This window comes from Balaenoptera ricei, chromosome 12 (assembly GCF_028023285.1).
Source record: "Balaenoptera ricei isolate mBalRic1 chromosome 12, mBalRic1.hap2, whole genome shotgun sequence".
In the NCBI taxonomy this organism is placed as follows: Eukaryota; Metazoa; Chordata; class Mammalia; order Artiodactyla; family Balaenopteridae; genus Balaenoptera; species Balaenoptera ricei.
The window spans coordinates 36,753,358-36,778,679 of record NC_082650.1 but is presented as its reverse complement, the minus strand read 5'-3'; the positions used below and the strand labels follow the sequence as shown (position 1 = coordinate 36,778,679).

The 25,322-nt window shown below is 39.7% G+C and overlaps 1 protein-coding gene across 7 annotated transcripts in view; it reads left to right on the top strand.

Annotated features, from left to right (window-relative positions):
• Positions 1–10,329: 10,329 nt before the first annotated feature.
• TRMT11 (tRNA methyltransferase 11 homolog) overlaps positions 10,330–25,322 on the top strand; it is a 62,565-nt gene continuing 47,572 nt past the window's right edge. For 2 of the 7 annotated variants that reach the window (XM_059941266.1, XM_059941269.1), the window contains exon 1: positions 19,639–19,903. In XM_059941266.1, coding sequence (XP_059797249.1) covers positions 19,649–19,903 — 255 coding nt within the window. In that variant the 5' untranslated portion in view covers positions 19,639–19,648. Of the gene's footprint in view, positions 10,434–17,216; positions 17,326–19,420; positions 19,608–19,638; positions 19,904–21,244; positions 24,314–25,322 lie in introns of those variants that run through there. The other 5 variants (XM_059941268.1, XM_059941271.1, XM_059941270.1 and 2 more) reach the window with 5 other exon arrangements.

Below are 25,322 nucleotides of genomic sequence, written 5' to 3'. Positions count from 1 at the left end.
CTTTGTTGGAGCCTTTATTATATGAAGGAGAAAGAGAAATTATTTCTTGATTGTTCTATAATTTTACACATAAAATTTCAAAATAAAGAGTACCATACTACACAGTGATCTCTGATCTTATTGATGGAAAGAACTGTATATGTGTCACTTTTTACTCAGGTTTCAGATACTGGTTTTCACTTCTTGAATCCTAGCATCTTTGTAATAAATTGATCCTGAAGCTATGTAATATATATAAAATAATTTCACTGTAACAGTGAATTTGCTATAACAATCAATTTGGCTATCCAAGAGAATTCATTGCAATGGAATTTTACCTGTAAGAACGTAAATGGGGAAGAAACATAAGTGGTTACATTAATGTATTAAAACTGGCAGAAACTGTTGCTTTATGGCTTGTTTATTGTACCAAAGGAAAATCAGAATTAAAAAGTGGTTAGACCTGTCTTTTATCATGAAAAAGTCCTGATTTGAAAGTAGAGATAGGTTGGATGAGAAAATTTATTTTAATAACAACATTAGTATATTTATAAATCATTTAATGAGACATATTTCTTTAGGAATTGTCTTTTGGTGCTAATCTACACTAACAATAGTGAACGTGAATGAAAAATAAGTACTGAAAGCTAATCTTACATTGTGCCAGTGTATAACTGTACCATGTACATGAATATAAATGAACATAAGGATTAAAGTATTGATCTTAGAAACAGGCTGAGAAGAGTAGTTTTTTTTTTTCCTTTTTTTGGGGGGATGATATTAAACATAGTTTTAAGTAATGAAATACTTAGTTACAACCTCTGGAATCAATATTGTTTAGTTCATTTGTTCATTAATTCATTCAAAAAACATTTGGTGGGCTTCCCCGGTGGCACAGTGGTTAAGAATCCACCTGCCAATGCAGGGGACACAGGTTCGAGCCCTGGTCCGGGAAGATCCCACATGCCGTGGAGCAACTAAGCCTGTGTGCCACAACTACTGAGCCTGCGCTCTAGAGCCCGTGAGCCACAACTACTGAGCCCGCGTGCCACAACTACTGAAGCCCCTGCGCCTAGAGTTCGTGCTACACAACAAGAGAAGCCACCGCAATGAGAAGCCCGCACACCACAACGAAGAGCAGCCCCCGCTCTCTGCAACTAGAGAAAGCCTGCGCACAACGACGGAGACCCAATGCAGACAAAAATTTAAAAAATTTAAAAAAATTCGGTGAGCATTTAACATGTACCAGACACTGCCAGGATCAGGAAATATAGAAGTGAGAAAGGACAGTCTGCCTTTAATTGCTAATATGAGGATCAGACAAAACCAGTGAGTACAATTTGGTATGTTAAGTACAAAAATGTCCATAGCAGAGGCTGTGGAGAGGGAAACAATTTTGAGAGCAGGTGGCAGTAGAACTGAGTATTTGAGACTCAATGTTAGGCAGGTAGATAGTGGAAGTTTAGGCTGAGAGACCAACATGTACTTTCCTTGGGTTCTGCTTCCATTATTATTTACTTAACAACTGAAGATCCAAATTCCATTTTGTTCACTGAAGGTGGAGAGAGGAATTTGGAAGTAGGGGTTATGGGCTCTCAAAATTAGATTCACAGGTTTTTCAGCACTGCTTTGTTAAGTAGCTTGCTGAGCACCCACACAGATTAGCAGTTACATGTTTCTATAAATCAGTTCAACTGTGATCAGCTTCAGAAAAGGAATTTTCAACATGTGCAACATGTTGTACTATGTGAACTTATAGTGATATAATTGACAGTATTATGATAACGATATGTAAGGTATTTAAGGAATTCTCAAATGGCTTATGGACCTCTTAAAAATGTGATTAGCCATTTGATTTAATTTATATGAGATTATACCCTCTCATAGTAAGTTTTTCTCCTTTGTTGGAAAACCCTTGGAATCTTACATTTTCAGTGGCTCTTCTCTTGTAAAGATTAATAATCAAATTATGACAAAATTCACTCAGCCTTTTCAGTAGTTCAATTATTTGGTAACTCTCTAGTCATCTATAACATTAGCTCAGTACAAAGCTAATTCATAACCTGTCTTAAAAATGTTTAAAATAGTATCAAGAGCATTATTTATGCATGTTGTGATACTTTTTTTTAACTGCAGAATTGTAAAATTATTAATAATGAACTATTTCAAACTGTTTACTTAGCTAAATTTCTGCTAAATCAATATGGAAAAATACTGTGTAAAATTTTGCCTATGGAGTTAAAAAAATTTTTTTTTCAAAAGACTTTACTCCTTTAGAGCAGTTTTAGGTTCACAGCAAAATTGAGAGACAGGTACCGAGATTTCCTTATACCCTTCCCCCACACATGCAAGGCCTCTCCCATTATCAACATTCCCCACCAGAGTGGTGCATTTGTTACAAATGATTAACCTACACTAACACATCATAATCACCCCAAAGTCCATAGTTTATCTTAGGGTTCACTCTTGGTATTGTACATTCTATGGGTTTGGACAAATATATAGTGACATGTATCATTATAGTATCATACAGACTATACGTATTTTCACTGCCCTAAATGTCCTATATTCTCTGCCTATTCATCCCTCTCCCTCCAACCCGTGGCAACCACTGATCTTTTTACTGTCTCCATAGTTTTGCCTTTTCCAGAATGTCATATAATTAGAATCATACAGTATATAGCCATTTCAAATTGGCTTCACTTAGTACTATGCATTCAAGGTTCCACCATGTGTTTTCGTGGCTTGATAGTTGATCTGTTTTTACCACTAAATAATATTCCATTGTCTGGCAATACCACAGTTTATCCATTCACCTACTGAAGGACATCTTGGTTACTTCCAAGTTTTAGCAATTATGAATAAAGCTGCTCTAAACACCCATATGCAGGTTTTTATGTGGACAAAGTTTTCAACTCCTTTGGGTAAATACCAAGTCACACAATTGCTGGGTCATATGGTAAGTGTATGTTGAGTTTTGTAAAAAATTGCTAAGTTGTTTTCCACAGTGGCTGTACCATTTTGCATTCCCACCAGCAATGAATGAGAATTCCGGTTGCTCCACATCCTTGCCAGAATTTGGTGTGGACAGTGTTTGGGATTTTGGTCATTCTAATAGGTATGTAGTGGTATCTCACTTGTGTTTTAATTTGTGTTTCCTTGATGACATATGATATGGATCATCTTTTCATATGCTTATTATCCATCTCTGTATCTTCTTTGGTAGAAGATCTTTTTCCAATTGTTTTAACCAGGTTATTAATATTCTTGTTGTTGAGTATTCAGAGTTCTTTGTATATTCTAGATAATAGTCCTCTATCAGTTATGTCTTTTGAAAATATTTTCTCCTAGTCTGTGGCTTGTCTTCTTATTCTCTTGACATGATCTTTTACAGAGCAATGGTTTTTAATTTTAATTACGTCCAGCTTATCAGTTATTTCTTCATGGATTGTGCTTTTGATTTTATACCTAAAAAGTCATTGCCATACTCAAGGTCACCTGTGTTTTCTCCTGGTATTTTCTAGGACTTTTATAGTTTTGCATTTTACATTTAGGTCTATGATCCATTTTGAGTTAACGTTTTTGAAGGGTATAAAGTCTGGGTCTAGATTCATTTTTTTTGCATGTGGATATCCAATTGTTCCAGCACGACTTGTTGAAAAGACTATCTTTAGTTTATGGTATTGCCTTTGCTCCTTTGTCAAAGTTCATTTGATTATAGTTATGTGGATCTATTTCTGGGCCCTCTAGTCTAATTCCACTGAACTATCTGTATTCTTTCACCAGTACCTCACCATCTTGATTATTGTAGTTTTATAGTAAGTCTTGAGGTTGGGTAGCATCAGTCCTCCAACTGTGTTCTTCTTCAATATTGTGTTGGATATTCTGGGTATTTTGCCTCTCCATGTAAACTTTAGAAGCAATTTTTCAATATCCACAAAATAACTTGCTGGAGTTTTGATTGGAATTGCATTGAATCTATAGCTCAATTTGGGAAGAACTGACATCCTGACAATATTGAGTCTTCCTATCCATGAACATGGAGTATCTATTTATTTAGTCCTTCTTTGATTTTGTTCATCAGAGTATTTTAGTTTTCCTCATATAGATCTTGTACATATATTGTTAGATTTATACCTAAGTATTTCATTTTGGGGGGGAGTGCTAATATAAATAGGTATTGTGTTTATAACTTTAAATTCCATTTTTTCATGGCTGGTATATAGGAAAGCAATTGACTTGCATATTAAGTTTGTATTCTGCCACCTGGCTGTAATCACTTATTAGTTTCAGTAGTTTTTTCATTGATTCTTTCAGATTTTCTGTATAGATGATCATGTCACCTATGAACAAAGACAGTTTTATGTCTTTCTTCCCAATCTGTATACTTTTAATTTTCTTTTATTGTCTCATTGCATTAGCTAAACCTTGGAGTTATAATGTTTAAAAGCAGTGGTGAGAGGGGACATACTTGCCTTGTACCAGATCTCAGTGGGAAGCTTTGAGTTTCTCATCATTAAATATGATGTTAGCTGTAGATATTTTGTAAAAATTGTCAAATTTGAAGTTCTTATCTAGTGCTAGTTTACTGAGAGGTTTTTTTTTTAAATTTATTTATTTATTTTTGGCTGAGTTGGGTCTTCGTTGCTGCACGCGGGCTTTCTCTATTTGTGGCGAGCGCGGGCTACTCTTCGTTGCGGTGCACGGGCTTCTCATTGCAGTGGCTTCTCTTGTTGCGGAGCACGGGCTCTAGGTGTGCGGGCTTCAGTAGTTGAGGCTCACGGGCTCTAGAGCACAGGCTCAGTAGTTGTGGCGCACGGGCTTAGTTGCTCCGTGGCATGTGGGATCTTCCCGGACCAGGGCTGGAACCCGTGTCCCCTGCACTGGCAGGCAGATTCTTAACCGCTGCACCACCAGGGAAGCCCGAGAGGTTTTTTTTTTTTAATAATAAATAGGTATTGGACTTTGTCAAACGCTTTTTCTGTATCTATTGATATGATCATGTGATTCTTCTTTTTTAGTTTGTTAATGTGATGGATTACATTAATTGATTTTCAGATGTTGAACGAGCCTTGCATACCTGGGATAAATCCCACTTGGTCATCTGGACTTTTTCAGCAGTACTATAAACAGAGGTTCAAATGAAAGATGTTTAATAAATTGGCTAATCCTAAAGTAGGAGTGGTTCACTGTCAAGAGATGTAGACATACCTCTTCTTTCATATAAGAACCCAAAGTCAAGAGTGCAGTCTTTATTATTGCAACACTCATACATTTCTAGATTTTGATGTCAAAAGGTCATCTACAAAAGTTGATGCCCACACTTTCATTAAGTGCCCAGTACTCTAAGTTGCTAAAATAAAGCTGATACCTGTTGATTCATCTGTTTATGAGTCAGCTTTTATTCTAGCAATATAAATACAAAAAACCAGATCTCTGATTCAGCTTAAATAAACTTAATTAAAATGGCTAAGTGTACCTTTGACTAAGAAGAATCAGATCCTTGTTGTACGATTAGTTATTTAAAGCCACCTAGGTAGAGATGGATCCACAATTAACAATCATCCATTAATTAAACCAATCCCAAAGTCAAATACCTTTCAGGTATTGGTACATGTATTATATTTTCTGTTGATATAAAACAGGCATCTCAAGCTTAAAATTTCCCCTTCTCCTACCCATTCCTTTCAGTCTTCCCCATCTTTGTTAATGGCAACTGCAATCTTTCAGTTGCTCAGGCCAAAAATCTTGACTCCTGTCTCTCACACTTCATATCTAACCCATCAGTAAACCCTGTCAGCAGTATCTTCAAGATATGTTCAGAATTTGACCACGTCTCACCACTTGTACAGCTGTCATCTTGGCCAAGTTCTCAGCATTTCTTACCTAGATTATTGCAGTTAGCCTCCACACTTTCTCCCTGCTTTTGTCCTTGCCCACCCTACAGTCTATTCTCAACATATTTATACATTCAATAAATAGAACATGTATGCCTGAGTGTTCTCTCAGGCCCACAATTTCCAAACACTTTCCCCTCAGATAGACACAAAAAAGTTTTGGCATAAGGATGTTGCCTTAAAGGGACCTAAAACAGAAATCAGTTCATTCCTTTAAGTGCCCAGAGTCTTTGCCTTTTCAGACACTCATCCTCTCTTGCCTTGAATATTACTGGAATCTCTTGACTGGGCTTCATGCCTCCAGTTGCTTCCTTTCTAACACAGCCTCCATCAGAGTTCTTTCTAAATTGCTGACCTGATTGTGCAATTTTCTTGCTTATGAAAACCTCACCATTTACCCTCAAGATTATTCATCAGCCTTTTCAGCTTTGTCTCCTGTACTTATACTCCACATGCCAGACATTTTTACTATTTTAACTAAACTGAGCACACCTTTGAAAACCTGTTCACCTTTAAAGGCCAGGTAAAAATTTTACCTCCTCTGGGAAGTCTTCTCTAATACTTCCCATCCCCAACCACAGCATTAGTAAATATTCCTTCGGCTGTGATCCATGGCATTTTCCTAGCATAGACCTTACACAGTCTAGCCAGGAAATAATGGTATATTTCTTGCCACTGGATTTAGAGCTGTTTTAGGGTTGGGGGATCTAATTTTTTATCTTTGTATTCCCATTGCCTTAACCCAGTGACTGATCCATATTACTAGTCAGTAAATGTTGTATATTAATCTCTCAGTCCCTTAAAACGTTACCATAACAAACCAAAATCAGATCAAACACAATGATAACCCTAATTTCAGGCAACGTTCAATCCAAAAATCAAGAGTGTAACCTAGGGGCTTCCGTGGTGGCGCAGTGGTTGAGAGTCCGCCCGCCAATGCAGGGGATACGGGTTCGAGCCCTGGTCTGGGAAGATCCCACATGCCGCGGAGCAACTGGGCCCGTGAGCCACAATTACTGAGCCTGCGCGTCTGGAGCCTGTGCTCCGCAACAAGAGAGGCCGCGATAATGAGAGGCCCGCGCACCGCGATGAAGAGTGGCCCCCACTTGCCACAACTAGAGGAAGCCCTCGCACGGAAGCGAAGACCCAACACAGCCAAAAATAAATAAATTAATTAATTTTTTTAAAAATGTACTTAGAAAAAAAAAAAAAAAAAAGAGTGTAACCTAGATGTCAAGATCCTCCTGACGTTATGTCCTTCATGGCAGTATCCGTGACCAATATAACTCAGGTGTGAAATCTCGTTGAGTTTCAAAAAAATCCACCCACGCCAAGCATTTCAAACACCTAATAACCAAACTTTTGCAGGGCAAGGGGAAAGTGTCGTCTAGCTCCTGCCATCTTGTTGACTCTCTTTTCCTCTACTTCTCCTCTCCTTGCTTTTGGAATACATTTATCTTATTTTCACTCTGGAATTTTAAAAACTTTCTCTGAAGCCTTAGTTCTATTCAACATGCCTGGTCCACAGGAAATCACCTAACTTTGGAGGCTATACTAGGTATTTTCTCAGCTAAGGAGATTATCTTAGGTTCTCATTCTGACTAGTAAGACAGGAATATTCTTGTTATATCTTCTGCTGAGAAAAATATTTGCAGCATTTTGCAAATTTTTCACATAAATTCTCTCCCCAAAGTGGGTGTGAAGAAAGCAAAACATGCTATTATCTGTGGTACCAGGGAATCAGAGCCCATCCATCCACCCACACAGCTCTCTCCCAGGCAGTGATTCTCAAATCTTAGTGTGCATTAGAACCACCTGGTGGGCTTATTTAAAACAGACTCCTGGGCCCCACGCTGGAGTTTCTGATTTAGGGGTGGGGCGGGACAGGATTTTGCATTTCTAAATGGTTCCCAAAGTGATACTGATGCTGCTGGTGACTGCAGATTAAGTCAAACACTGAGGAGCTTTTAAAAATGTCTATGTTCAGGCCACATACCAGATAAATTAAATTTGAATCTCTGGGGATAGATTCTGGGCCTTGTATTTTTAAAATCTCCTTGGGTAATTCCAATGTGCAGCTAAATTTGAGAACCTGTGCCCTAGGGGATTGAATAAAACTCTTCTTTGGGCCCTGTTATAGTAGACGCTCAGGAAAATCCCTTTTATGGGACTTGAGGCTATCTATACTATATATAATTATTTTCCTACTCATGGGAAGCAACTAGGAGCAAGAGATGGTGATTATTGGGAATTGTGCTTAAGCAAGAATCTGTGTGTTTTTTCCTAGGAAAGCTGCACACCTACTTTGAGACTTAATATTTGCAAACTACTTGTCAAAAGCCTTTCTTTAGAAATCATATTTGCTTCTTTTATTTTAGGAAGGAAAGAAGGAAGGGAGAGGAGGAAAATGAGGAGGAAAAGAGGAAGGACAAAAGATCTGGCTCAGATGAAGTAAATGCACTGTAAACTTATCCCTAATACACCAGTTCTGCCCAAGAGAAGTAGTAAATGGCATTCCATTCAAAGATGTGCAAAGCCACCTAAGCTACAAAGCTGAAGCCCGGAGCAGCGTAGATGATATCCAGGTCTTGCATGGCCTTGTATTTGAAGTGGAATAAAAGACTGATACCATTATTGGTATCTTGCAATCTCGATCTCATTGCGAACAAAAGAATCAATTTAAGGACCGGCCCAAAGAGGAAAGGCATCCCTAATTTTGGCAGGCCCTAGGTTAGGTTCCTTTTGGAAAGCTGTTTCCATTTCATACAGTTGCTCAGACTGGGGAGAGTTGGTCTCCTCTAGCTTAACTCAGTTATGCTGCCATCTTACATGTGCCTGGAAATGTATAACCCTTGATTATTAGAATTGTGGCAGCATTAGAGTTTAAGGATGACCAGGAGAGAAGGCTGAATCTCCAGCCTGTTTTCCTTCACATTTTTTTCTATGCACAGATCTTGCTTCACAGGAAGCAAATTAGTTGGTCTAGTTTGCAATTAGGGCTTCAGGTTTGTTCTGGGGAGTCTTTTCACCAGAGGATGAGATCTACTTTTCTCCACTTCTGGAGTTCTTGCTTGTTGGACATTTGACCTCAAGGAGCTGAATCATATTTAAATCCATTGCAGTTGCTTATGTCTGAACAGGTGCCTCAGAGTCCCAACTTGTTCAGTTTTGTTTCCTGAGAGCAGCCAGTGTTTTTTCCTCTCTTCTCTTCTTCCTGAATTATCTTCATTAAGACTGAAGATGCTGAGGACCCTTCTGGAATCTTGTGAAATAGAACTCCCTCAGGAATGCTTCAGTATAGTGAAGTTTCCATAGTTCTTATATGACTTGTTACAATAAAACTTTACTCTCCAAACTGTTCCAAAACCCCTTGTTTTTTACTCATTGCAAAAATCTAGTCTTACTATGTATGAAGAGAGCTTTTCTCCCTCTCATTGGTTCACAAATCCCTATGGTTCTAAACCATAGGGACACCTAAACCCTTTTCAAGTGATAGATGTTTAGTCAGATGTATGGGCAACTTTGACATTACACGTGACTTCTGCCACTGGGACCTGTTAAGTTGCTAATTTCCTTTCTTCACTGACTGTGTCCTACTAGTCTCAACACTGTAGTGACCTGTTATAACCAGAACTCAAAATTCTCCTTTCCAATTCCTGGTCCTTCCCAGGAATACCTCTGGTTTTTTAATAAGCAGCAGCCTATACCAGAGGCTCCAATGCTTACACAATAGTAATCTCACAAGAGGAGCCAGGTCTCTAAGAGATCTGCCTTGGTGGGCAGATGGAGCTTTGGATCTTTCCAGAAGACAGACTTTGAACCTCTTTGCCCCTTCCAATACAAGTTTTTGAAAAAACTGCAGATGCAAACTAGTATATATAGATTGGATAAACAGCAAGGTCCTACTTAAGAGCACAGGGAACTATATTCAATATCCTGTAATAAACCATAATGGAAAAGAATATGAAAAAGAATATATATATGTATAACTGAATCACTTTGCCGTACCTCAGAAACTAACACAACATTGTAAATCAACTATACTTCAATAAGTATAGCTAAGTCCAGCTAAGTCAGTCCCCAAAGCCTGGAGTGGTTAGAGAAGTCTGCAGGGAAAAAAACAGAAATTTCAGTTCAGTTTCGAAGACCTAGAATTTCAGGAGTTGTAGGGGAAGTTAAAAGTACATTCCAGGTGGAGGATCATTGGAACTACACTGTCTCCTCGCAACCTGCTCTTGAACACAACACAGCTTCTCACACCAGCTCCTGGTACACCGGGACCTCAAACAGAACGCACCCGGCAGCGAAGGAAACTTCTCCCGGAGCTGCGGGGCTCAAACCCCGCAAGCCGGGAACCTCCGGACAGCACCGACTCTCCCCACTTCCGCTTCTGGCTCCGCAGGCTCCGCCTTAGCGGAAGCGGTCTGTAGGGGAAGAAAAGAGTGAGACACCTTCGGTGGCGCAGGCGCGCCGTGGGCTGATGCGATGGCGCTGCCGGGAGCCGTGAACAGGTATCTTCTGCTCATGGCACAGGAGCACCTGGAGTTCCGCCTGCCGGTAAGCGCCGCAGTGACCTCCACCTCTTTCTTCTGGAGAGGACGGCGGGGTGGAGGTTGGTGTGCGGGCGGAAGCGACCCACGCAGTCCGAGCCCGCGGGCATTGGGGGTCTGTGCTTGTCGGGGGGATCACGCGTCCCCCCAGTCCCTCGGCCCCTGGGATTGGTCTGAGCTCTGCGTAGGGTGTGAGAGAGAAGTCCGAGACAGCCTCTCAGCCTTGCTAAGCATTTTCATTCATTCTTCAGCCCATGTGCCAGATAGCGGAGTCAGGCAGGTGAATATGACCGGTCCTCTCCCTCCTGGAGCTCTTCATCTAGAGAATAGAGACAGCAGACAGAAGTACTCAGGGTAGTGTTTTAAGTGTCGAATATGCGGGTCAGGTTTCGTGGGGGTTGGCATAGTGGTGGTGATGGTGGGTGGTAGGGTTAGATGATGGAAAAGTTGGGGAAATTGTTTTATTTATTCATTCAAGAAACATTTTCAGAGTACCTGTAATCGAATATTCTGGACGCTGGGGATATAACGATGACAAAGTTTCTGTCTTCAAGGAGTTTACTGTTTAGGCTAAGGGGTGAGCAGATGCATAAACATAGCACTATGAAATAACGTTGGTAAGTGCAGTGATAGATAGGTAGGGAAATAGCAGCATATAGAAGGGAAATATGATCCACCTGAGGGGCGGGTGATGTTGGCCATTAAGATGGCTTCCAGGACGGCATGACACTTGAACTGTAACCTAAAAGAAGAGTAGGAGTTAGCCAGGCCAAGGAGAGACATAAGTAAATTAGAATTACAAGCTATTCATTATTACTGGATTACCAAATATGTAGCAAAGAATGACAAGAAGAGAGCAGGAGAGGAGGGTAGGGTTCAGAAAATGCAAAGCCTTAAATACTCTGGATCTTAGAAGGGGACTTTATTGAAGAATTTTAAGGAAGTGACAGAATCAGATTTTTTTTTAAAGAAATCACTTTGGCTGCAGTACGGAGGATGGATTTGAGAGGAATAAACAGTTAGGAGTTGAGTCTGTTGGAAAAGTCTTGTTAATAAATTAAGAAGGCCTGAACTAGAGCAGGGGGTAAGAGGATGGAATAGACTGGGGAAATATTTAGGTGATCAAATCATCAGGGCTTGATGATTGATTGAAGGTGGGGGCAAGCGGGACCAATCAAGGATGATTCCTGGGATGGATATAAGGGTGTTTCCACTTAAAATAGACAGCACAGGCAGCTGTATGATTTAAATTTTGGTTATGCTGAATTTGTTATGCTTGTGTAACATCAAATGGAGATGACCAGGAGACAGTGAATATGAGTATGCACAGATGTTAATAGAGCTGCATGTACTGGTAATTAATGTTTGGGAGTCTTCTGTATATGAACTCTAGGAGAGAAAATGAAATTATTCAGAGAAAGCATAGCTTCAAAAGAGTGGTGGGCCAAATGCAGGTACTTGGAAGCATTGATATTAAGGGGAATTGGGAAAAGGAGGTCATGAAGAAGATAGGCAAGTGTCAGAATAGGAAGTATGTGAGACCATAAAAATCAAAAGGGTAAAGTTTTAGGATTTTGCTAGAGTGGTTGTGTAGTTTTAGGTGAAGAAGCCAGATTGCTTGGTTTAGTGGTCACTGGAAAATGAGGAAGGGGAGATAGAATGCTCTTAACATAGAAGGGAAAGTAAGAGATTGGTTAACAGTTTGAGGGGGCCCTAGAATCAAGGGAGGATCCCTATCCCTCTTGGAGAAATTGGCATGTTTGTAGGCTGAAGGGAAGGGGAAAATGGATATAAGGACACAGTGGGAGGTGTTGGCCTTTCAGTAGAAGGGGAGCGTGGGCAGAGGAGGCTTAAGATGGGTGCGGATAGTTGCCTGAGGGCCTGTTTTCTAGGTAATGAATGAGTCAAGGTTATTTCTTGAAAGATGGGGGACCAAGCGATTGAATGGAGAAATTGAGAAAAATAGTAAAATCTGAAATAATCATTGAGAGCAAAGAGGGAGCTGATGAGCTACAACAGTTGAGTAGAGAAGAACTCAGGTGTTAGAGCGAGGCTGAAAACCCAGCTGAGGGTGAAGAGCATGTATTTGTAATTGTGCCAAGATTCTGTGATTTTCTTCAGTTGTGTTCAACTCACTGGCCTTAGGAGTTTTGAAGGAAGATTGTGGCATTGATTCGGGACTAATGTGTTGCTGGGCAGGTGCGTTGATAAGATGGGGTGCAAGGACATAGAGTTTCATAGAAGAAGTAATATTTTAATTAGATCTTAATTGATAAGGGAGATATTCTGGGGATGAAGAGGACCAGAAAGTCTATTTCAGTGAGAAACGAAAGCAAGTGTAGAGGCACAAAGGGATGGTTGATTATGGTGGTTTGTGTGTGAGATGTGAGGGGAAGGAGGATGAAGTAATGGGCACTGAGGCTAGAGAGGTGGGTAGGATCCAGATTTTGGAGTGTTATGAAACCACTGGAAGGAATTTGGATTTTGTTTTAGATTTAATGGAGAGCCATTGACTTTTTTTTTCCTTTTTAAGCCAGAAAGTGACAAACATTTTTTCTTTTTAAATTACTAAGTGACTAGCGATCATTTGTGTTTGTTTTTTTTTAAATTAATTAATTTATTTATTTATATTTATTTTTGGCTGTGTTGGGTCTTCGTTTCTGTGCGAGGGCTTTCTCTAGTTGTGGTGAGCAGGGGCCACTCTTCATCGCGGTGCACAGGCCTCTCACTGTCGCGGCCTCTCTTGCTGTGGAGCACAGGCTCCAGACGCGCAGGCTCAGTACTTGTGGCTCACGGGCCCAGTTGCTCCGCGGCATGTGGGATCTTCCCAGACCAGGGCTCGAACCCGTGTCCCCTGCATTGGCAGGCAGATTCTCAACCACTGCGCTTGTGTTTTACAAAGATAGCTCTGGAGTACAAGAGAAAGGATACCACTTAGAGGATACTGGGGTGGAATTAGAGAGAAACCAAGGAGGGTGAGTGCCTATAGTCAGATAATGCAGGGAGAATGGAGTGGTTAGGCTGCAGTCTTAAAAATAGCATCCCTAGTCTTCGCTGGTTTTACCTGTTTTTTCTTTCTTAAATTCTTCTTAGTATCTTTCCCCTGTGCCAGTTTAATCTTCCAAAAGCTCAGCCCTCTTTTCTTTCTCCATTGTCCCAAGGCTGAAACTCTAGTCTGGCATTCAAGGCCTGCAGTTGCATGGTTTTCTCCTCTGTACCCTTCCACCCCCTCCTCCCAGAAACAGTGCAGCCAAAATATAGACTTCCCCATTATTCCCTGAATGATGCCCTCTTGTTTGGGTCTTTCCTATCCCACTCTTCATTTTACCTATTTTATATAGTCAATATTCATTTAGATTTGCCCACATATTTGTTTATTTTAGGTTTATATTTTTTACTTGATTCTTTTTCAAATATGCTATTTCCTTTTTTTTAATCCTCTACCAAAATTCTAAATTTTGTCTTTTATCCCCTTCAGTATAGAAAGCACAGTTATGTTAAAGTATGTAATTGAAAAAAGGGGTCCTGTGGGTCTGTTTCTTTTATGTATTGTTTCTCTTGGTTCTTTTTCATATGTGTGCTGGATGTTTGTTGAATATATGCCAGATATATTTGAAAATTTATTTGAAAAAATAATTGAGGGCTAGGATGATGTAAATCCTCTTGAAGACTATAGGAGCATTAACACACTAGGATCACTTGAACTCGTTTTCAGCCATTAAGTTCTGTTTCTGTTCTGATTTGCACATACTGCTAGTGTGTGTAGCTTTTGGGGATGCCAATCTAAACTGGGTAGTTTATCAAACTTCCTTTCCTTCTCATTGTTGGCCCTATACTCTTTTTGTTCCTCTAGCTCCATTAAGCTGTCAAAAGGGCTGTCCACCCTCACAGCTGCTTTTGGAATTGGTAAATGTCCCAGGGAGAGAGTGGCTACACCTTGAGATTTCTGTCCTCTCCTGGATCTTGGCTTGGTAATTCTTATAATCTCTTTTTATTATTATTATTATTATTTGTTTATTTTTGGCTGTGTTGGTTCTTTGTTTCTGTGCGAGGGCTTTCTCCAGTTGTGGCGAGCGGGGACCACTTTTCATCGCGGTGCGCGGGCCTCTCACTGTCGCGGCCTCTCTTTGCGGAGCACGGCTCCAGATGCGCAGGCTCAGTAGTTGTGGCGCACGGGCTTAGTTGCTCCGCGGCATGTGGGATCTTCCCGGACCAGGGCTCGAACCCGTGTCCCCTGCATTGGCAGGCAGACTCTCAACCACTGCGCCACCAGGGAAGCCGCCCTCTTGTAATCTCTTGATGCCTTCAAGCAGAAGTCAGGTTTTTTTTTAAATTCTTTTCAGCAGGAGACTTAATCTGAATCACCTAGTTTGCCATCATGGGAAGTGAAAGTCCTCTCTCTGTACAGATTCTCCCTGTGTTTCAGGGCTTAAGTGAGTTTCCATTGAAACTTTTCTTCTAAAACTGAAGTAATCTTTTCTTCCTTTGTACTCTGGTACAATATTTCTTTGCTTCTTTAAGGGCACTCACTGTTGTACACCTCACTTTTCAGTTACTGGATTAAATGTTAGTTCTAGTAGAGCTTAAGCTCCCTCAGGATAAATATATATTTATCTTTACATAGCTTAGTGCCTTGCATATATTAGTTGTTTAATAAATATTGAATTGAGTGAAATAGGATCTCTTCAGGGAAGGCAATCAAAAGGACAGTCTACACTTTTGGACCCATCTACTGTATGAGAACTGCTAGGCAGGAAAGCTATAATGAGTAGCTGCCTTTACGATTTAAAATGAAAGATTGAGTGCAAATGTGGTCTGGTTTTACCTCTATGCAGTTAATCAGGGCCAGTTTTAGTTGGCAGCTGCCTTATTATACTAAAAGTAAAGTTCAGAGCCCTGGGTTTTATTGCTGGTTCTGAAGCAAAGTAAATGGATGAAAGTGGCTAAAGAACTGAAAAGCTCATGTGAATTAATGCATCAGGTATGCATCAGATCGTGCCATATTTTTATATCCAATGTCTAATATAAATTCTTCTGTTCCTGATGTAAAAAGATTCTCAACTGGAAAGTGAATTTGCCATATGATGAATAAAAATCTTGTGTTTTGATTTTTCCAAGTAGGTTGATGTTGTAGTTTAATATGTGTTTTGCTTTTAAATTTGAAACTTGGATTATCATTTACTTTCACTTTTAAATCATTGCTTAGATTTTAGGTAATGGTGCTAATCCTATGCCATAAAATTTCCAATAATCCTCACTTTTTAAAAAAACCTCTTAGAACCTTTGTGCTTTAACCTGTTGCTAATTTCTAACAATGTATTCCAAGAGCAGCAAACTTTCCTGTTTTAAATGTAAAGCTGATTTCATAATATGGTTTAATACAGAATGAACAATAATCATTCTAGGTCAAGAGACAATTTATAACTTCATTTTTTTCTTTTAAGTATTATAACTTTGTCAGTCTCGCTTGATTTCTTGACTCACTGGACTTCAAGGATAGTGTTGGTCATCATCAGCTTGATTCCTTTAATAACAGCCTAGGTTCTTTGCTCCATTCTTTACAGACCTTACCTCGTGAGGTAGCTGATTCCTGTTTTATAGGTTGGGGAACTGAGGGTCAAAGGAGTTAAGCTTCTTGTAAAAAAAAAAAAAAAATCACACAGCTGCTATTTGGAAGAACTGAAGAACAAATTGTGGTCTGACTCTGAGGTCCAGTGATGCCTCCTATTCAAATTTGTGTCACCCATGTTGCAAAATGACTTTTGGACTACCTTCAGTGATTTACTGATAGTCTGTGCTAGTTCTTGGTCTGTCCATGTGATTCAACTGATTTCAGCACCTTCTAATGCCAGGGATTAAAAAAATGATTTGTTGCATAGACAAAAGGGAAAACAGAGAAGGTACTAGTTGTTCAAAGCTCCCATTCTTCTTGGTCATGAGGGAGAGGACTTTCATGGTCTGGGTGTACATTCTCTCATGGTGGCTGTGGCTCATGGTGGGCTTGGTGTTAAACGTTCCTTACCCCAGTTGGGATGAAAGGGGATTGTAGGCACCCCGCAGTGGGGACACTTATCTCTCATTAGGTTTACTCCTCTGTAAGACCTATACAGAGGAGTGGGATTCTACCTGCTTTATGTTATTTGGGGAGGCAAAATTTGTTAGTAGTATAAATCATAAAGTTTGTATAATCATCCTGTGTTTATCAGTACACAGTGATTCCTTCATAGACTATATGTACTATCTGAACAGATTTCAGTTTGCATACCTGATGTTTTAAAGTAGCTTTTGTATTCTCTTTCTAGTTCTGTAATTTTATCCGGAAAGGAGGTTAACATACCATAACTTGTACATAATGAATCCACAGTGATGCTCCCTAGTTCATCACTTTTCTTTTTTTTAATTTAACATATATTTATTCATCTAATTAACTGGACAAGACAGCAGAGTTAATCTCTAAAGGGACTCCTGACATTTGGTAAAATTCTATTATTCATCTTTTAGTCTTTTAATCATAAATTAATACATTACTAATGATTTTAGTTTCTAGAAAAAGAATGGTTCCAAATACAGCTTGTAAACAAATATAGTAAAAATAATTTTCTGTGCTAGTAATCAAAAAATTAAAATAACAAGTTGAAAGTACTATTTTTTAATCTACTTAATTAACAAAAACAGTACAACATCCAACTGAGCAGTAGTGAAGGCAAATTGATACTCTGACCTTATAATTTAGAACAGTCCTTTAAGAAAGTATTTTGGGAGTGGCTTCAAGATGACGGAGGAGTAGACGTGGAGATCACCTTCCTTCCCACAAATACATCAAAATTACATCTACATGTGGAACAACTCCTACAGAACACCTACTGAATGCTGGCAGAAGACCTCAGGCTTCCCCAAAGGCAAGAAACTCCCCACATACCTGGGTAGAGCAAAAGAAAAAAGAAAAAACAGAGAGAAAAGAATAGGGACGGGACCTGCCCCTCTGGGAGGGAGCTGTGAAGGAGGAAAAGTTTCCACACACTAGGAAGCCCCTTCACTGGCAGAGATGGGGGTGGTGAGGGGGAAGCTTCGGAGCCACAGAAGAGAGTGCAGCAACAGGGGTGCAGAGGGTAAAGCGGAGAGATTCCCACACAGAGGGTTGGTGCCGACTAGCACTCACCAGCCCGAGAGGCTTGTCAGCTCACCCCCGGGGTGGGTGGGGGCTGGGAGTTGAGGTTCAGGCTTCGGAGGTCAGACCCCAGGGAGAGGACTGGGGTTGGCTGCCTGAACACACAGCCTGAAGGGGGCTAGTGTGCCACAGCTACCCGGAAGGGAGTCCGGGAAAGAGTGTGGACCTGCTTAAGAGGCAAGAGACCATTGTTTTGGGGTGCGCGAGGAGAGGGGATTCAGAGCACTGCCTAAATGAGCTCCAGAGACGGGCGCGAGCCACGGCTATCAGTGCGGACACGAGAGATGGGCATGAAACACTAAGGCTGCTGCTGCAGCCACCAAGAAGCCTGTGTACAAGCAGGCCTCCCCTCCCGGGAGCTTGTGCAGCCCGCCACTGCCAGGGTCCCATAATCCAGGGACAACTTCCCTGTGAGAACACACGGCACTCCTCAGGCTGGTGCAACGTCATGCTGGCCTCTGCTGCCGCAGGCTCACCCCGCATTCTGTACCCCTCCCTCCCCCCGGCCTGAGTGAGCCAGAGCCCCCAAATCAGCTGCTCCTTTAACCCTGTCCTGTCTGGGCGGAGAACAGATGCCCTCAGGCGACCTACATGCAGACACGGGCCAAATCTAAAGCTGAACCCCAGGAGCTGTGCAAACAAAGAGGAGAAAGGGAAATCTCTCCCAGCAGACTCAGAAGCAGCGGATTAAATCTCCACAATCAATTTGATGTACCCTGCATCTCTGGAATACCTGAATAGACAACGAATCATGCCAAAATTGAGGCGGTGGACTTTGGGAGCAACTGTAGACTTGGGGTTTGCTTTCTGCATCTAATTTGTTTCTGGTTTTATGTTTATCTTAGTTTAGTATTTAGAGCTTATTATCATTGGTAGATTTGTTTATTGATTTGGTTGTTCTCTTCCTTTTTAAATTTTTTATATATATATATTTTTTTCCTTTTTCTCTTTTTGTGAGTGTGTATGTGTATGATTCTTTGTGTGATTTTGACTGTATAGCTTGGCTTTTGCCATTTGTCCTAGGGTTCTGAATGTCTTTTTTTTTTACTGTAGTTTTTAGTGCTTGTTATCATTGGTGGATTTCTTTTTGGTTTGGTTGCTCTCTTCTTTCTTTCTTTTTTTTAAAATTTTATTTATTTATTTATTTATTTAATTTATGGCTGTGTTGGGTCTTCGTTTCTGTGTGAGAGCTTTCTCTAGTTGCGGCAAGTGGGGGCCACTCTTCATCGCGGTGCGCGGGCCTCTCACTATCGTGGCCTCTCCCGTTGCGGAGCACAGGCTCCAGACGCGCAGGCTCAGCAATTGTGGCTCACGGGCTTAGTCACTCTGCGGCATGTGGGATCTTCCCAGACCAGGGCTCGAACCCGTGTCCCCTGCATTGGCAGGCAGATTCTCAACCACTGCGCCACCAGGGAAGCCCTCTTTCTTTTTTTTTTTATTGCTCTTTTATTTTTAATAATTTTTTTCTATTTTAATAACTTTATTTTTTCCTTTCTTTCTTTCTTTTTTTTTCTCCCTTTTCTTCTGAGCCGTGTGGCTGACAGAGTCTTGGTGCTCTGGCCGGGTGTCAGTCCTGAGCCTCGGAAGTGGGAGAGCCAAGTTAGGGACATTGGACCACCAGAGATGTCCCGGCCCCACGTAATATCAAACAGCAGAAGCTCTCCCAGAGATGGCCATCTCAACGCTGAGACCCAGCTCCACTGAACGACCAGCAAGCTACAGTGCTGGACACCCTATGCCAAAAAACTAGCAAGACAAGAACACAAACCCACCTTTAGCAGAGAGGCTGCCTAAAATCATAATAAGTTCACAGACACCTGAAAACACACCACTGGACGTGGTCCCACCCACCAGAAAGAAAAGATCCAGCCTCATCCACCAGAACACAGGCACCACTTCCCTCCACCAGGAAGCCTACACAACCTTCTGAACCAACCTTACCCACTGGGAGCAGACACCAAAAACAACGGGAATTACGAACCTGCAGCTTGTGAAAAGGAGACCCCAAACACAGTAAGTTAAGCAAAATGAGAAGACAAAGAAACACACAGCAGATGAAGGAGCAAGGTAAAAACCCACCAGACCAAACAAATGAAGAGGAAATAGGCAGTCTACCTGAAAAAGAATTCAGAGTAATAATAGTAAAGATGATCCAAAATCTTGGAAATAGAATGGAGAAAATACAAGAAACGTTTAACAAGGACCTAGAAGAACTAAAGAGCAAACAAACAATGATGAACAACACAATAAATAAAATTAGAAGTTCTCTAGAAGGAATCAACAGCAGAATAACTGAGGCAGAAGAACGGGTAAGTGACCTGGAATATAAAACAGTGGAAATAACTACCACAGAGCAGAATAAAGAAAAAAGAATGAAAAGAATTGAGGACAGTCTCAGAAACCTCTGAGACAACATTAAACGCACCAACATTCGAATTATAGGGGTCCCAGAAGAAGAAGAGACAAAAAAATGGACTGAGAAAGTATTTGAAGAGATTATAGTTGAAAACTTCCCTAATATGGGTAAGGAAATAGTCAAGTCCAGGTAGCACAGAGTCCCATACAGGATAAACCCAAGGAGAAACACTCCAAGACACATATTAATCAAACTATCAAAAATTAAATACAAAGAAAAAATATTAAAAGCAGCAAGGGAAAAGCAACAATAAACATACAAGGGAATCCCCATAAGGTTAACAGCTGATCTTTCAGCGGAAACTCTGCAAGCCGGAAGGGAGTTGCAGGACATATTTAAAGTGATGAAAGGGAAAAACCTACAACCAAGATTACTCTACCCAGCAAGGATCTCATTCAGATTCGATGGAGAAATTAAAACTTTTACAGACAAGCAAAAGCTAAGAGAATTCAGCACCACCAAACCAGCTTTACAACAAATGCTAAAGGAACTTCTCTAGGCTGGAAACACAACAGGAGGAAAAGACTTACAATAACAAACCCAAAACAATTAAGAAAATGGTAATAGAAACATATATATTGATAACTACCTTAAATGTAAATGGATTAAATGCTCCAACCAAAAGACATAGACTGGCTGAATGGTTACAAAAACAAGACCTGTACATATGCTGTCTACAAGAGACCCACTTCAGACGTAGGGACACATACAGACTGAAAGTGAGGGGATAGAAAAAGATATTCCATGGGAATGGAAATCAAAAGAAAGCTGGAGTAGCAATTCTCATATCAGACAAAATAGACTTTAAAATAAAGAATGTTACAAGAGACAAAGAAGGACACTACGTAATGATCAAGGGATCAATCCAAGAAGAAGATATAACAATTGTAAATATTTATGCACTCAACATAGGAGCACCTCAATACATAAGGCAAATGCTAAGAGCCATAAAAGAGGAAATCGACAGTAACACAATCACAGAAGGGGACTTTAACACTCCACTTTCACCAATGGACAGATCATCCAAAATGAAAATAAATAAGGAAACAAAAGCTTGAAATGATACATTAAACAAGATGGACTTAATTGATATTTATAGGACATTCCATCTAAAAAACAGCAGATAACACTTTCTTCTCAAGTGCTCATGGAACATTCTCCAGGATAGATCATATGTTGGGTCACAAATCAAGCCTTGGTAAATTTAAGAAAATTGAAATCGTATCAAGTATCTTTTCTGACCACAGCGCTATGAGACTAGATATCAATTACAGGAAAAATCTGTAAAATATACTAACACATGGAGGCTAAACAATACACTACTAAGTAACCAAGAGATTACTGAAGAAATCAAAGAAGAAATCAAAAAATACCTAGAAACAAATGACAATGAAAACACGATGACCCAAAACCTATGGGATGAAGCAAAAGCAGTTCTAAGAGGGAAGTTTATAGCAATACAATCCTACCTCAAGTAACAAGAAACATCTCAAATAAACAACCTAACCTTACACCTAAAGCAATTAGAGAAAGAAGAACAAGAAAACCCCAAAGTTAGCAGAAGGAACGAAATCATAAATATCAGACCAGAAATAGATGAAAAAGAAATGAAGGAAATGATAGCAAAGATAATTAATCCTAAAAGCTGGTTCTTTGAGAAGATAAACAAAATTACTAAACCATTAGCCAGACTCATCAAGAGAAAAAGGGAGAAGACTCAAATCAACAGAATTAGAAATGAAAAAGGAGAAGTAACAACTGACACTACAGAAATTCAAAGGATCATGAGAGATTACTACAGGCAACTATATGGCAATAAAATGGACAACCTGGAAGAAATGGACAAACTCTTAGAAAAGCACAACCTTCTGAAATTGAACCAGGAAGAAATAGAAAATATAAACAGACCAATCACAAACACTGAAATTGAAACTGTGATTAAAAACCTTCCAACAAACAAAAGCCCAGGACCAGATGGCTTCACAGGTGAATTCTATCAAATATTTAGAGAAGAGCTAATACCTATCCTTCTCAAACTCTTCCAAAATATAGCAGAGGGAGGAACACTCCCAAACTCATTCTACGAGGCCACCATCACCCTGATACCAAAACCAGACAGAGATGCCACAAAAAAAGAAAACTACAGGCCAATATCACTGATGGACATAGATGCAAAAACCCTCAACAAAAATACCAGCAAACAGAATCCAACAGCACATTAAAAGGGTCATACACCATGATCAAGTGGGGTTTATCCCAGGAATGCAAGGATTCTTCAATATATGCAAATCAATCAATGTGATACACCATATTAACAAATTGAAGAATAAAAACTATATGATCATCTCAATAGATGCAGAAAAAGCTTTCGAGAAAATTCAACACCCATTTATGATAAAACCCTCCAGAAAGCAGGCAAAGAGGGAACTTACCTCAACATAATAAAGGCCACATATGACAAACCCACAGCCAACATCGTTCTCAATGGTGAAAAACTGAAATTATTTCCACTAAGATCAGGAACAAGGCAAAGTTGCCCACTCTCACCACTATTATTCAACATAGTTTTGGAAGTTTTAGCCACAGCAGTCAGAGAAGAAAAAGAAATAAAAGGAATCCAAATCAGAAAAGAAGAAGTAAAGCTGTCACTGTTTGCAGATGACATGATAGTATACATAGAGAATCCTAAAGATGCTACCAGAAAACTATTAGAGCTAATCAATGAATTTGGTAAAGTAGCAGGATACAAAATTAATGCACAGAAATCTCTTGCATTCCTATACACTATTGATGAAAAATCTGAAAGAGAAATTAAGGGAACACTCCCATTTACCACTGCAACAAAAAGAATAAAATACCTAGGAATAAACCAACCTAAGGAGACAAAAGACTTGTATGCAGAAAACTATAAGACACTGATGAAAGAAATTAAAGATGATACAAACAGATGGAGAGATATACCATGTTCTTGGATTGGAAGAATCAACATTTTGAAAATGACTATACTACCCACAGCAATCTACAGATTCAATGCACTCCCTATCAAACTACCAATGGCATTTTTCACAGAACTAGAACAAAAAATTTCACAATGTGTATGGAAACACAAAAGACCCCAAATAGCCAAGGCAATCTTGAGAAAGAAAAATGGAGCTGGAGGAATCAGGCTCCCTGACTTCAGACTATACTGCAAAGCTACAGTAATCCAGACAATATGGTACTGGCACAAAAACAGAAATATAGATCAATGGAACAGGATAGAAAGCCCAGAGATGAATAAACCCACGCACATATGGTCATCTTATCTTTGATAAAGGAGGCAAGAATATACAATGGAGAAAAGACAGCCTCTTCAATAAGTGGTGCTGGAGAGCTACATGTAAAAGAATGAAATTAGAATGCTCCCTAACAGCATACACAAAAATAAACTCAAAATGGATTAAAGACCTAAATGTAAGGCCAGGCACTATACAACTCTTAGAAGATAACATAGGCAGAGCACTCCATGACGTAGATCACAGCAAGATCCTTTTTGACCCACCTCCTAGAGAAATGGAAATAAAAACAAAAATAAACAAATGGGATCTAATGAAACTTAAAAGCTTCTGCACAGCAAAGGAAACCATAAACAAGACAAGAAGACAACCCTCAGAATGGGAGAAAATATTTGCAAACGAAGCAACTGACAAAGGATTAATCTCCAAAATATACAAGCAGCTCATGCAGCTCAACATCAAAAAAGCAAACAACCCAATCCAAAAATGGGCAGAAGACCTAAATAGACATTTCTCCAAAGAAAATATACAGATTGCCAACAAACACATGAAAGGATGCTCAACATCAGTAATCAGTAGCAAAATGCAAATCAAAAGTACCATGAGGTATCACCCCACACCGGTCAAAATGGCCATCATCAAAAAATCTACAAACAATAAATGCTTTAGAGGGTTTGGAGAAAAGGGAACCCTCTTGCACTGTTGGTGGGAATGTAAATTGATTCAGCCACTATGGAGAACAGTATGGAGGTTCCTTAAAAAACTAAAAATAGAACTACCATACAACCCAGCAATCCCACTACTGGGCATATACCTTGAGAAAACCATAATCCAAAAAGGATCATGTACCACAGCGTTCATTGCAGCTCTATTTACAATAGCGAGGACATGGAAGCAACCTAAGTGTCCATCGACAGATGAATGGATAAAGAAGATGTGACACAATGGAATATTACTCAGCCATAAAAAGAAAGAAAATTGAGTTACTTGTGACATGGATGGACCTAGAGTCTGTCATACAGAGTGAAGTAAGTCAGAAAGAGAAAAAAATACCGTATGCTAACACATATATATGGAATCTAAAAAAAAAAAAAAAGCTTCTGAAGAACCTAGGGGCAGGACAGGAATAAAGACGCAGATGTAGAGAATGGAATTGAGGACATGGGGAGGGGGAGGGGTATGCTGGGACGAAGTGAGAGAGTGGCGTGGACATATATAGACTACCAAATGTAAAATAGATAGCTAGTGGGAAGCAGCTGCATAGCACAGGGAGATCAGCTCTGTGCTTTGTGTCCACCTAGAGGGGTGGGATAGGGAGGGTGGGAGGGAGATGCAAGAAGGAGGGGATATGGGGATATATGTATATGTATAGGTGATTCACTTTGTTACACAGCAGAAACTAACACACCATTGTAAAGCAATTACACTCCAATAAAGATGTTAAAAAAAAAAAAAGTGTTTTTGGCCACATATAAAATTTTTCACATCTCTGAGTATAGTAATGCTACCTTAAAGAAACAATCTCAAATGGAAAAAGCCATATATTTGTGAAAATAAGTATTTACCTTTGTTTTAAACTGATAAAATTGAAAACACCTAAATGTCCAACATAAAGTATATTGTTTCCTACTGAAAAATTTGTAATCCTGATGCCAAGGAAGAAAATGTTTATGATGTTAATATTCAAAGGGAAGACACAGGAATTCTAAACATCATTACAAACATGTTTTTTCTTTTCTGAACATCCTCAAATCATCTAATTTATTTGTATTGATCCATTGTCAGATTTACTAATCTATTGTTTTTATAATCTGCTTTTTCCTTTTAAAAATCAGGGCATTTTCTCAAAGTTTTTTGGCAACGCTTTTTTTTTTTTTTTTTTTTCTAAAATTTCTTAGAAATTACTTACCATGATGGTGACTGTAAAATTTTTTTAGAACCCAGAGTTGTAATTTGTCTGGTATTGACATTTAAATACATTAGGTAGATAATCCGCTCTTTGTGTGTGTGTGTGTGTGTGTGTGTGTGCATGTATGT